This window comes from Aotus nancymaae, unplaced genomic scaffold (assembly GCF_030222135.1).
Source record: "Aotus nancymaae isolate 86718 unplaced genomic scaffold, 86718_ANA_hifiasm-v0.15.2.pri h1tg000057l, whole genome shotgun sequence".
NCBI classification, from domain to species: domain Eukaryota; kingdom Metazoa; phylum Chordata; class Mammalia; order Primates; family Aotidae; genus Aotus; species Aotus nancymaae.
This window is the reverse complement of record NW_026988471.1, coordinates 29,992,557-30,006,822: the sequence shown is the minus strand read 5'-3', so window position 1 is coordinate 30,006,822 and position 14,266 is coordinate 29,992,557. Positions and strand designations below refer to the sequence as shown.

The following is a 14,266-nucleotide window of genomic DNA, read 5'->3' as shown; positions in this document are numbered from 1 at the left end:
TTGAAGGAAAAAATAAATCACAAATGCATAATGTTTACTGTGATCACTTTTCCATTTGTTTGATTCTTCCCTCCTTTTCTTTCCTTTACCCTTCTTCATGTATTGCCTTACTGTCCCAGAGGTCATGATTTGGTGGCCTGCAGGCCAGTCAGCCCATGGGCACGTTTTGTTTTGTCCAAGGGCAGGTTTAAAGCAGTGTAACTAGGCAGGTGTTGTGCCACACCTACAAGGCACCCACTCTCGCTCATATTTCTCAGTGACCCTAGGTCTGCTCATTCATGATCCCTGCTAGATAACTTAGTTCAGAGGGCCTCTTGAAAATTGCTTGGCTCTGTAGCTATTTCTTATGGTTAAAGAACTTTGTAATGGTGCCTTAAGATATTTTCTAGTCCTTTACAGTGAACTAAGGAGAGGAGGCAAGCTTGGCTTTTGGAGGGAGAGCTGCTCTGTCCCTGAGAAATCCAAATCTTATTTTTAGGGCTCTTTTCCTCCTAGTGGTTTTCCGTGGGGTGGACATCTGACTCTGAGGACCCGTCTCTGTCCTGGTGGAGGTTCCTCTGGCAACATTGTGGGGCCACCCTGGGAGGGTTTGGCCTCCTGTTCTCTCATATTGCTGTCTCTGAGAGATGGCTGCAACCTCATCCTTGCAGACTGCCTGCCCTCTGCCTGATGAGGTGACTCTGCATCCAAGATGGCTCAACTGTGCGCACCAGAGACAGCATGTTTCAACATCCAGCTCCATCCAGCTGAAGCCGTCTCTGAGTCACGGCCATCTTTGCTCTACCTAAATCCAATCCCTCCCCTTGGACTTTCCTGGGTACTGTTTCCTGTTCTTAGTTCCTGCTGTCTTCCAGTGTTGGCCTCCTGGTTATAGGCAAATTCACCCTCCTTCCGCTCAGTCCACCAAATCTTTTTTTTTCCTGAGTCCTTTGTGGATACCTGGCTCCCTCCCGCCTTGATCTCCTGCTTCCTGGATACCAGAGCTGGAGGACACAGAGGCTTCTCCTATTCCAGTGACCAGCTTGCCGCTCTGTTCTCTGAACACAAAGAGAAGAGGATGCAGAAATAAAAGGTGGGGGTTGGATCAGCTCTCTCAGTCCTTATGTCCACTGGCAATTGGGATGTGTTCTTCAGACAAGTGACTAGCAATCCAGGATGCCTGTCAACATAAGGGAGTTTTGGGTTAGGTCTTTGGTGGTAGAATTTGCAGGGTGTCGATAGGAAGGAAGCAGATACATCAGCATTAGAACTCACACTTCCTGGCACATGCCCGGGAGCCTGCTTCCCCAGTCATGCTGACTTAGACTTCCCTGGCACCTCCTTCTTATGCTAATTTGTAAGTAGATTAATCTACATCGAAGGTCCAAATGTGTGAGTTTTTTTTTTTTTTTTCTATTCCAGAAACAAAAACCGGGCTTGTGTCCTTTCAGTTAATCGTATTATGTTTTACTGTTGGAATTTTTAGGCAATTATAATAATTATTGGAACTTTTCTTCTTCCAGAAAGCTAGAAGCGTCCCCCAAAGTTGTAATGCATGTGGTACGCAATTGAGACGTGGGTGATGAGAGTGTTTATGGGCGAAGCGGTGGGGAGGAGAGAGCTGGGCAGTGGTTGCTTTTATTGTCGGAGACTAAGTGAGACAGAAATCAAATGGAGAAAGACTGCTGCACTGAAGAGGGATCCAGCCTTGGTGTTCTGGCTGGCAGACCCTCTGGGGGCTCAGAGATGCCACAGCAGAGCAATTCTTAGCAGTGCTATTTTCTAGGCACCTGGCTTTTGAGGGAGGAGGGCGAAGAGGAAAGTGGAGAAAAGGGACAGGAGGAGGTAGAACAGAAAAGTAAACTCATCCCTGCTGAATTATGTGCTACCTCATTTTGTGCAAGAAATAGCCCTTTCTTCCTCTATTATATGTCCATTCTATCTATCAAACTATTTAAGGAATGCCTTTCATATAATTAATACTAACCATTAAACTACAACATTGAAGGAGCAATTGCTTAATTCTGAGGAAAATTTAAATTTATCACCAGGACCCGAGATAAAAATGAATACTAAAGAGAAGGAAAGAAAACCTCGCAGAAGATAAATAGAAAGCCAAGTGGGATATTGACTTGATCCTTCTCCAGTGCAGGGTAATTTGGCTTCTAAAGTGAGTTAGATCATAATAAATTAAATTTAGATTTCTGCACATCAGTTAAATAACTCCCAAGACAGAATTCCAGTGAGAAGAAGAGGTGATAATACATGGAGGAAATATTAAAATGAAGATCTTATCTAATAATCCATAATTGATGTGCAGTCCCTCGGTGAGGGGAAAGGATTTTCTAGCTCTTTCCTTTGCATGATCTCAGGCAAGTCCTCACTGGAACTTGTTCTGCACCCTGTGGGGAATGTCTGCCACCGACAGGCATCCTCTTCCCAGACCATCCATTCTCTGCTTGTAGGAGTTATATTAGTGGTATGATATGGGAGCATATGGTGATATGTTAGCATTTAACTCAGGATTATGTTGCACCATCTCCCTCTCTTGGCTGGCCCTCGGAAAAATAAGGTCACTCCCTAACTGGTTGGACAACAGAAAGGTATAGAAGTAAGCAGATACTTTTTTGTTTTTGTGACTAGCTGACAGTGGGGGAAGAGTGGCTTTGTGGGTGACTGAAACATCTAGTGATATGGAAGGAACACAGTTTTGAAATGAAGTCTTGGATTAGAACTTTTTTTTATTTTTCGAGATGGAGTCTTGCTCTGTCACCCAGATTGGAGTACAGTGGCATGAACTCAGCTCACTTCAGCCTCCGCCTCCCTGGTTCAAGCAATTCTTGTGCCTTAGCCTCCCAAGTAATTAGGATGACAGGTGTATACCACCATACCCAGGTAATTTTTGTATTTTTAGTAGAGATGGAGTTTCACTGTGTTGGCCGGGCTGATCTCGAACTCCTGACCTCAAGTGATATACCCATCTCAGCCGCCCAAAGTGCTGGTATTACAGACATGAGCCACTGTGCCTGGCCTAAATTTACTGTTTATATGATCTTGAAGAAGCCCCTTTGCTTATTTGAGCCTCAGTTTTCTCATCTGTGAAGAGGTTAACAGGATAACCAGCCTGGCTACTTCATAGGGGTAATAAAAATGAGATGTTCATGTGAAAATGCTTCGCAGATTATAAACAATTTTCTTCAGCCTGTTTGGTATTGATTTTCAATCATTATTCTTTCATTTTTGGAAGTTTGGTTTGGTTCTTTTTCAAATCTACCCAGCCATTTTTTGTCTTTTGTTCATTACTAATTTTTATTCCATATTTTATTTTGCTTATTTTATTTGTATAAATTTGGGGAGTACAAATATAGTTTTGTTACATTATACCACATTTTACACATTTTGTCTACAGTTATGCCTTATTCTATATCTGGTAATTCCTGTATCCAAAGTCCTTGGAGGATCTAAATCTGTTGTTAATAGTATCCGCTGATTCTTACCTAGTAGACTTGTCTTATCTTATATCTGTCTTTTATCTACAGTAAACTGTAGATAAAATGTTTAAAATGTGGTATAATATTTACTTGTGTGTCTGGTAATTTTTTATTGTGATTTTGTGTTTTGATGAGCTTTGTGGGAATTCTGGGGTCCTAAATTGGAGACGTTTTCTTCCACGTAGTACTTACCTTTGCCTCTCCTGGGAGCCATGGGTACAACTGATCTGGATCACTTTGTCCCCTTCTTGGGCTTAATTACAGAAGATTCAGGTTCAGCTTTCCCACCTTTTGGGAGCCAAGGTTTATTTTCTTAGTGACCTTTACCCTGAGGACAGCCTCACATCTAATCTCTGCTTATCGTTCAACCACTCTGCCTCTAGTTTCAGCATCTTGTATTTTTTTCCTGGCTTCACTCCTCCTTTCATGTTGAAGATTTTCCTTCTAGAAAGACCATCAATGCATCAGAACCCTTGTAGAATCTAGTTATGGTTTAGCATGAAGGGTTTCCTGGAAATATCTGGTTTGCTGTGATGCTAGATAGCAGAAGCTTCCAGCTAGTGGAAAGCAAGGGCTCTCTGAGAGGTATCAGGGAGCCAGAGGCTGTGGTCCTGGAAGCAGCCTGGCTACATGGAGATAAGAACTCCAGGGCCCCACAGCTGCTTAAAACTGGGTCTGTTGGAAAGAGGGAAGACAGTACAGGCTTTGAGACAGACATCAGTTGTGTGAACTTGGACAAATCATTTATCCTCCCTGTGCCTCAGTTTCTTCATTTGAAAATTGGGGATCTAGTTTCTTACTATGTATTAGGTTTGTAAGGGTTAGAAATCATTTGAGGTACCCCTCACTCACTACTTCCCTCTGAGGTTCCAACAAGGGGATCTGTGATGGTTAATTTTGTATGTTAGCTTGGCCAAACCACAATGCCCAGATATTTGGTCAAATATTATTCTGGCTCTTTCTGGGAAGGTGTCTTTTGGATGACATTAACATTTACATTGGCAAATTTTGCATAAAGCAGGCTACCTCCATAATGTGGATAGGCCTCATTCAATCCGTTGAAGGTCTTAAAAGAACAAAACTGACCTCTCCAAGCAAGAAGGAATTCTGCCAGAAAACTGCCTTGGGACTTGGGTCCTGGGTCTCCAGGCTATTTTGAGGATTTTGGACTTGTACCTCCGTAATCACATGAGCCGATTTCCTAGAAATCAATCAGTCAATCAGTCAATCTCTCCTCTCAATTTCTGTGTGTATACACACACACACACACACACAGTTGGTGATATTTTTCTGTAGAACCCTGACCAATACAGGAACACATACAAGAATCAGAAAACAAATTGGATACAAATAATAATTTTATTAATTTCATGACCTTAGACAAGCAGCCTCCTCTAACCCTAAGGGAAGGCTTTGGGTAAAAGCTGAGTTGGGGAATGTGGAATTGCCTGAGGATGAAACGGAGCTTCTAGTATCCCCACTTAGACTAAACCAAGGGACCAGCACATTCAGTGTTTAAGGAGAGATGGTGGCACAGACCCCAAATCTACATTTTCAAACAGCTGCTTGGGTGAGATAGAAGGCTTGCTTCTAGAGGGCAAGCCTTTGTGGGCTTACTACCTAGGAACAAATAGAACAGGGCAACCTGCTCCACCTCAACAGTGGAAGTGCAGGCTAGAGGGCTAGACCACGGCTTTACCACACAGGAGTCCTGCCCACCAGCAAAACGTGTGGCTCCAACCGGTGAGATTAGTTTTGCCTCCCTTGGGGAGGAGCATGAAAGGATGGAAAGAAACACTGGAAGTGTTTCCAGCACTCAAAGCAATGCCCTAGGCAGGGTTTTACATATTCTCCTGCACTGACTGTGCCAGGCTTCACATCATATTTTATTTTCTTAGGAGATAACAATTCCATGGAAATATGATCAGAGGGTGAGGAGAAAAGGGTTCTCCTCCTAATAAAATATGGTATGAAGCCTGGTGCATAAGAAGCGCCCAGTGAATGGCAGGCATTACCACAGGAACAGCATTTTCATAGAACAACATCTCTCCATGAAACGTTGATATAAAAGGTAGCCTCTATGTTGGGGGACACCTCCCTTTTCATAGCACACATGGGAAGCTTTCCACAGTGTTTGAATTCCTTGATGAACCCATTTGACTTCAGTTATAGAAGAGTTAGACCCTTTGTTACCTGTTTCACACTTTTCTGTGTTAATTTTTCTGAGGTGCAAGTCTCAGTGATGGTACAGGAGTTGGAAGATCTGGGAAATATAATAGCTGCCACTAAATATTTGAAGAATATGAAAGAGAAGGATTAGTGCCAAATGACCATGGGGATATAACTAGATCCAAAAGGGAGATATTACCAGGAGACAGATTCTTGTTCAATACAAGAAGGAAATATCTAGAAGTTACAGCTTTTAAGGTTGGAGTGGGCTATTTGGGACCTCCGTGGCACTGGCTGGACCTGGAAGGGATGTCTATAGGGCATCCAAGCAAGGAGAGTGAGGAGTAGAGGGGCTGATGGTGAAGGGAGGTGCAGACATCCTTTGAAGGAGGAATAGCCCGAAGCAAAGAAAGAAGTTGGCTGAGGAAAATGACAGGAAATGAACAGATAGTCAGTCTTTGAAGATGGTCCAAGAAAATGGCAGTGAGATTGTGATAAGGCCATGCTGTCTAATGGCAAAGAGCATGGGGGCTGGAGCCAGCTGTCAGGGTTCAAATTCCAGCTCTAGCACTGACAAGCTATGTGATATCAGGCACAGGACTTGGGACCTGTTATCTCTGTGCCTACGTATACCCACTTATGGAATGGTAATATTAGTACCTATTATAGTGAATATTAAATCTAAACAGTTATGACACATGGTAGGTACTCTTCATGGGTGTTAGCTATTACAGGGTAAATTTGAGACGTTCTCTTCAGGATCAGACGCAGTTCACAGTAGGATAGAAGTTGTATCAAATGAATAAAAAGTTTCTCATTTTCAAGGTGAAAAAGAAGACAATTGGGACAGTAAGAGAGAACCAGTAGTACCAAGCTCAGGAAAGGAGGGAGGGAGACGAAAGCACGAGTGGGAAGGTAGAACAGCTTTAAACCCTAACAGAAGGGAGGGATAAACCAGGATTTCAGAGCCAGATGATCCGCTTGAAGTGAGAGGGAGAAAAAACAGTCCCAGGAAAGGAAGGAGAAAAGAAGATTCATGATTTCTCCTCTCACCATGGTGGGAGGAGAGAAATTAAGCAACTTAACAGATGTGCCATCGAGCTTTAGTTTTTGATGCCAGATTATTTTAGCAATGATCTTGGCCAGGGGTTTGGCAGACTTAACGAGACAGTTTCTGTTGAAAATATTATGTCTTAGTCTTTCTGTGCCTGGCTTATTTCACTTAGATAATATCCATCCATGTTGTCACAAATCACAGAATTTCCTGCTCCTTTAAGTCTGACTAATGATCTCATTTATATGTGAGGTCTAAAAAAAGTCAAGCTCAGAGAGGTAGAGAGTAGAATGGTGGGTACTAGAGGCTAGGGGAGATGTTGGTCAAAGAGTACAAAGTCACTTAGACAAGAGGAATAACTATGGTGAGTAATAATAATATATTGCATATTTCAAAATAGCCAGAATAGAGACTTTTAAATTTTCTCACCATAAATAAATGATAAGTATTTAAGGAAATACAGAAATGTTAATTAACCTGATTTGATCATTCCGCCATGTCTACGTGTAACAAAACATTACATTGTACCCCATGAATATATAGAGGTATTTTCATTAAAAATAAAACTTTAAAAAAGATAACATTGTGTTTTCTGTTTGTGGCATCATACTTTTGAAACACATTCCCTCCAGACTGAATAAATTCTGGTCAGAAAGTGAAGCAGGGACTTGCTTGGGGGCCATGGGTGCTGATGAAGGCCCCACAGGAGTGGGCTAGTTCTGAGTGGAGCCCTTTGGGAGCTCCTGGGTGTCTGTTCTTGTTTGCTAGGGATGTGTCATTTCCTGCAGGAGAAAGTGTGGAAAGGTGAGCATGTGTATTCAGAAGCTTTTCCAGATATTTGTATGAGCCAGGAAATGGAATTCACAATATAGATACAATGGACTGCAAAGGCCCCATGCAGAGTCAGGGAGAAGACTGGTGTCCTGTGATGGGGTGTCCAGAACACCCCACACTGTGCCTTCCTGTGGCACTTTGGACTCTTGGAAGCTGGATGTGGGGACTCATGAATGGAAGAGCTTGGAAGCCAACTCCCAGGGTCTTTCTCGCCCACTGACCCTCAGTAGAGGAGACGCTTCCTGTTGTTTCTGTCTTTGGTGTTGCGTTGGGAGGTCTAAATCAGTGGTTCTATCACTTAACAGCTGGTGACCTTGAGTCAGCCGCCTAACCTCTCTAAGCTGATCCTGCTCTACCCAAATAGGGGTTGGGTGAGGATTCTGTGATGATATATGTGCAAGCTGCTTTATAAAACATACAGTGCTATTGAAATGGTGGTATTATTTTATTGATTTTTTTATTTAGTGGTATTATTTTAAACACACCTTCACCATTATTTAATACATTCAGATGTTGTTGTAGAAAAGCCCAGCTCCCAGCATGGGCTGTTCCCCCTCAGGGGGTCTCAGTGCAGCAAACCAGGACTGCGCTTTGTGCACTTGGTAATCTAAAGGGAACAGGCTCCTCAGAGGACACCTTCCATGACTTCATTCAATTTCTCTTGCCAGCCTGGGTGCTACTTTGGCTTTCTGGGGCCTAGAATTCCAGAGTTCCAAAATTCTAGAGAGATTCACAGCACATAGTGCTCCCAGAAGGCACTGCAGCCAGGAATGCTGGATGTTCAGCTGCCCTGTAGGCAAACCAGCAGCCTGGTGCCCTCTTGGCCCCATGCTTCTATTTGGTGTGAATAGAGAGTAGAGGTGGGGTGAGGCCAGGAGGTCTTGTCAGTTGCATTCACCCTCCCTGGTGTCATCATGCATGCCTGTCCCTCCACTTGCTTCTCCAGCACATGGACACAATGACCCACTTGACAACCAGCAGAGCCCCAGTTCCAGCGTCCCTTCCCACCAGGCTAGACTGCTGAGGCCGCTTCTCAGCTGGTCTCCTTGTCCTCCACGTATGGCCAGAGATGTTTTCTCCATGATCTGCTTCAGGCTGATTCAGCTACGTCCTGGAGTTTTCTTTCACCTCCTCTTTGAAATCCACATTCCAACCTTGCCATTCCAGAGCTAGCCATTCCCTGAATAGATTTTTTTTTTCTCTGGGTCTTCCTTCCTATGATGGTTCATTTTATTTGTCAATTTGACTGGGCCACAGGGTGCCCAGGCATTGGGTCAAATGTTATTCTGGGTGTGTCTGCGAGGATGTTTCTGGAGGAGATGAACATTTAAATCAGTAGACTGAGGAAAGCAGATTGCCCTCCCCAGTGTGGGTGGCCCCTTCCAATTCACTGAAGGCCTGAATAGAACAAAAAGCCTAAGAGGGAACTCCTCCTGCCGATGTCTTTGAGCTAAGACATGGCTTTTTCTGCATTCAGACTTCACTGGAAACGACAGCTCTTTCTGGATCTCCAGTACGAGCACCACAGATATTGGGACTTGTTAGCCTCCATAATCACATAAGCCAATTCCTATTTGGAATAAATTTTTTTCTGTGTCAACTTAAACTATATACATACATATATTTATATAAGTTCACATAGAAACATTAGTTGGCCAAATATGGCAACACCCATAATCCCAACACTTCAGGAGGTCGAGGTGAAAGGATTGCTTGAAGCCAGGAGTGCGAGACCGGCCTAGGCAACATAGTGAGACCTGGTCTCCACAAACGATAAAATGTGAAAAAGATTAGCTGGGCATGGTGGTGCACACTTGTGGTCCCAGCTACTTGGGAGCTGAGGTAGGAGGATCGCTGGAGCCCAGGTGTTGGAGGCTGCAGTAAGCTATGGTTGAGCCGCTGTACTCCCGCCTGGGTGACAGAGTGAGACCCCATCTCTAAAAAAAGAAACATTAGGCAATGCCATCCTTGTGTGTGAATGTCATAGGATGTACTTACACAAACCTAGATGGTAGAGCCTACCACACACCTAGGCTGTATGGTATAGCCTATTGCTCCGAGGCTATAATACAAACTTGTACAGCTGTTCCTACACTGAAAATTGTAGGCATTTGTAACACAATGGTAAGTATGTGTGTATTTTGCATGTTCTCACTCATAGGTGGGTGTTGAACAGTGAGAACACATGGACACAGGGAATGGAACATCACACACCAGGGCCTGCTGGGGACGTTGCGGGAGTAGGGGAGGGATATCAAGGGGTAGGGGGATAGGGGAGGGATAACATTAGGAGAATTACCTAATATAGATGACGGGGGGATGGATGCAGCAAACTATCATGCCTTCTTATATCTATGTAACAAACCTGCATGATCTGCACTTGTACCCCAGAACTTAAAGTATAATAATAATAAAAAGGTATGTGTGTATCTAAACATATCAAAACAGAAAAGGTACAGCGAACATACAGTGTTATCATCATGTGGGACCACTATTGTATATGCAGTCTGTCATTGACTGAAATGTTGTTATACGTATGTGGCTCTGTATACATATGCACATGTACACACACACACAGATTCTGTTTGTCTAGGGACCCCGACTAATATACTGCCTTTTACCTGCCTTTTTGCTACATGCTCATTTTCTCTCTCTATCTTCCCTTAAGCAAAGTAAGATCCCTACTCATCCTTCAAGATCTGACTGATTTGACACCTTACTCAAGAAGCTGTCGCCAGTTCCCCTCACTTCTCTGCTCTCACAGCCTTCTGATCACGCACATGTAATTGAACTTACTTTGTGGTGTGTTACGGGCATCTCTATGCATGTCTCTCTGCAATGTTGCAATCCCATTGAGAGCAGGGGCCTTCCAGCTCCACATTGCTCCTCCCTAGCTCGAAGCACTGTAAGGGCTCACAGCTTATTTAGAAAATTGTGATGAATTAAATTAGAAACAAGTCACTGGGAGACAGTTCTATGACCCTTCCCATGGGGCTGGGATTTCAAGGTCACCATGGGGTGATGTTCCAAGCAGAGGTGATAGCTATCAGGCGGCGACATTGCACAGCACAGGCTGGGGGTTTCACACCCAAACCGATTTCCTCTAGAATGTTCTGTAGCAGCAGTATCACAGGACATTAATAAAATCAATTATTGGATAAAAATCTCTGGTCTCTGAAGCTTCATTTTATGCTATTAGCAGGAGAATGCTGTTTTAAAAGGAGATAACGGAGAGAGAACGAGAGAGATCAATTACCAGATAAGCTCACCGTGGTGCCCCAGGTGAACATGCACACTGGCCAGCAGCCCCCTTCCCTGCCATGTGAGCCAAGCCCCTGCACCACTGTCTGCTGAGCCTGCCCTGGTCCTCCCTGGTCAGGCTTCCCAAGTGCAGGAGGTGCATTCTACTCAGTGATGGGATGGGCAGCTCTCAGCTGAGCGCCCTTAGTGAGACACTTGCATGGCCACTGGTGTCAGTAATACATGAATGAGCATCTCACCATAGGGACAATATCAGCCCCAGGATACCAATGCTCATGTTCCAGATCAGAACCTGATCAGCACATTCTTCCTGGAAACAGAATCTTAACGTTTTATGAACTTGAAAGGTCTGAGCTGTTTCAGCTACAGACCAGCTCCTCCCCAGGGGTGCAAGTGCTAACATGCATTGGGAAGTGACCTCCAAATTTAAGTGTCCAGCTTCTCAAGGCCTTGAAGTCCACCTCTCCTGCTGGCTATGTGGACAGTCTGTTGGCTGTGGAGCTGGTGTGGGCAGGGCAGACCCACACCAGGCAGCCTGGGCTGTGACTAGGAGGCATTCCCTTGCCTCCTCTGCTGGAGGGGACCCAAGAGACTGAGCTCTGCTTTGAGTTCTGCCACTTTCCACCTGTGCAACCCCAGACAAGCCAGTAAAGTTTTTGGAACTTCATCTTCCCTACTCAGTTCAGAGGGTTTTAGTAAAGATGAAACGAGATCATGAATACAGAAACCACCTTACACATTCTAAAGTGCTCTATCGACATACAGTAAGGGTTATTAGTCACTCCTCCATTGATGCTTCTTAAAAATACTAGATTCCTGGGTAGGAGGAAGAAAGGAACAGATAGGGTGGTGGGGAGTAGCACACCATTATAGATAGAACTCCTCCTTCCGTCCCATCACTGCCTCTTCTACAGCAGAGGAGGAATGACAGTCATTCATGAAACACTGTACCAGCCATGGGCCGACCCTTTCTCAAATTGCCCTGGAGAGATGGCCTCTGGGGTTGGGATACTAGAATTCAGGTTCCAATTCTGCCATTTCCTAACTGTGGGATCTTACCTCTCCAGGCTGTATCTCATCTGTATAATAAGGGTATACACAGTATCCCTCTCATAGAATTGCTCTGAGAACTACATGAAGTAATGTAAGTCAAGATCCTAGAACAGCACCCAGTATATAGAAGTGCTCAGAAAATGGCGGCAGCCATCCTTGTCATTGCTGTGTTTTTATTGCTGATGGTTTGGTTGATGTTCTGCCTCTGACCCCATCTTTGAGCCGAACCTTGTCAGAATAAGCCTGGTCTCTGGGGTTGGGTACTGATAGGCGGACAGGGGCTAGTGGAGGACAGGGAGCCGTTCTCACAGACTTCTGTTCGTGTTGCGCAGCCTTCGGACGCTGACTGGGACGACCTGTGGGACCAGTTTGATGAGCGGCGGTATCTGAATGCCAAAAAGTGGCGCGTTGGTGACGACCCCTATAAGCTGTATGCTTTCAACCAGCGGGAGAGTGAGCGGATCTCCAGCAATCGGGCCGTCCCGGATACTCGCCATCTGAGGTACTTCCTCCTTCTCCCACTCTCTTACCCCCTGCAGTCAAAAGTGATCAACAACAGCAGGCTTGATCTGGGGTCTACCGTGTGCAGCGCCCAGTGTTAAGAACTGGGCTGAACCATCTGCTGCCAGTTGGACACTAAAGGGATTCGGATTTGGTGATTGACCTTGTCTGTGTTGCTTACTGCTTACTGCTGAGAGCCATCTCCAATCCCCTAATTCCCAACAGGAGGTTGGGTGCAGGGGTGGCCTCCTTCACTTTAACCTACTCCTCACCCTAGGGATTATTTGACATGAACCCATAGAGTATCCAAAACACTACAGTCAAGGCCTGTTTTTTCCTGGATTCCTACACCCAGGCCTGGGTTCCAAAGTAGGGGAAGGGAAGATGAACAGACCGTCATAGGGCAGGTAGTTGGGTGGTCTCTTTTGTGACTGGGAGAGGGATTTCCTGTGCCAGCCCTTGGACATTTTGCCACGTGAGAAGAGGAGCCAGCTTGCCATTGGTTCTGCTGTCTGCCTGTGGAGGGGCTCATTCACGCAGATCCATCCTGCCAGCCTTTAGTCAGGCCACACCTTTAGTGGGTTGCAGAGATCAGGCCTGGAGCTATGTGGTAAGCTTTGTTTCCCAGCAAGAAGAGGCTTTGTGAAGACTTTTTGCCTCATGACCAACCCTTTTTAGAGTCATAGCAGCCCTTATGCTCCCAGGTGAGACCTAGTATGCAGGTCAGTTTCAATCCCAACTCCTCCACCTCCTGCCTCCTGGCCTCCAAACTGGGGGCCCAGAAATGCCAAAGACCTATGTGGGCTTTTCTTGTCCGGTGCAGGAAATTCACTTTGCACCAGCCTTAAATAGCAGACTGGCATGCTGAGAGGTTGTGATACTGGTGTTAGCTTCTTAGCCTCTTATATTTGTTTGGGTCCATGGGTATTCACGTTGTGGAAACGGGTTTATAAGCAGAAGAGCAAGAATTTTCATGACTTATGAAGCTGATTCTTCTGGTAGTTCTTAAGTTGGTACTTTGTGAAGGCTGGCGGACTCCATTTCCCCAACTAGGTCTCACAACTCAGAAACCTTGTCTTCCACAGAATATATGATTTGGAGTGACTCAACCAGTCCTTGTTAATCGCCATCATTGCCAAAAGCAGCTGAAGTCTTGGTTTCTCCATGAATATAGCAAATGGGGTGAACTAGATGATATGATAGCTTCTTCTAACTCTGACTTTCTGTAAATTTAACCTTCCCCTCAAGGGACCTATGAGACTCTGCTGGCCGGGCGCGGTGGCTCAAGCTTGTAATCCCAGCACTTTGGGAGGCCGAGGCGGGTGGATCACGAGGTCGAGAGATCAAGACCATCCTGGTCAACATGGTGAAACCCCGTCTCTACTAAAATACAAAAAATTAGCTGGGCACGGTGGCGCGTGCCTGTAATCCCAGCTACTCAGGAGGCTGAGGCAGGAGAATTGCCTGAACCCAGGAGGCGGAGGTTGCGGTGAGCCGAGATCGTGCCATTGCACTCCAGCCTGGGTAACAAGAGCGAAACTCCATCTCAAAAAAAAAAAAAAAAAAAAAAGAAGAGACTCTGCTTTAGCATCAGTTCCTGGCCGTCCCCTACTGCAAGACTGAGGGCATGGGCTGTATCTGCTTACTTCCTTCTGCTGGCCTGAAAGCTTCTGACAGTCAGAGTCTTGTATGATTCCTGTTTAAATTCCTGGGCACTTATCCTACTCCTTGGCATCTGAGAGAATTTTACTTAAATATTAGGTTATTGTATTTCCCTGAGTAGAAACTGCCTGTAGGAGAGAGGGGAAGAGGGAGGAGACAGGAGCCTGAGAAGCCCTGCTGGGTCTTAAACAGGTGGAACCTTGTCCTCAGTCCAGAGGCCAAGGCTTTCTTGAGGGACAAAGGGAGGTCTTCCAGCCAGGAA

General features: G+C 45.2%; 1 protein-coding gene across 2 annotated transcripts in view; it reads left to right on the top strand.

Annotated features, from left to right (window-relative positions):
* The window catches only part of GALNT14 (polypeptide N-acetylgalactosaminyltransferase 14), a 229,178-nt gene that overhangs the window by 134,961 nt on the left and 79,951 nt on the right, over positions 1 to 14,266 (top strand). For both annotated transcript variants that reach the window (XM_012475536.2, XM_064364269.1), the window contains exon 2: positions 12,174 to 12,343. In XM_012475536.2, the coding sequence (XP_012330959.1) occupies positions 12,174 to 12,343 (170 nt within the window). The remainder of the gene's footprint in view (positions 1 to 12,173; positions 12,344 to 14,266) is intronic.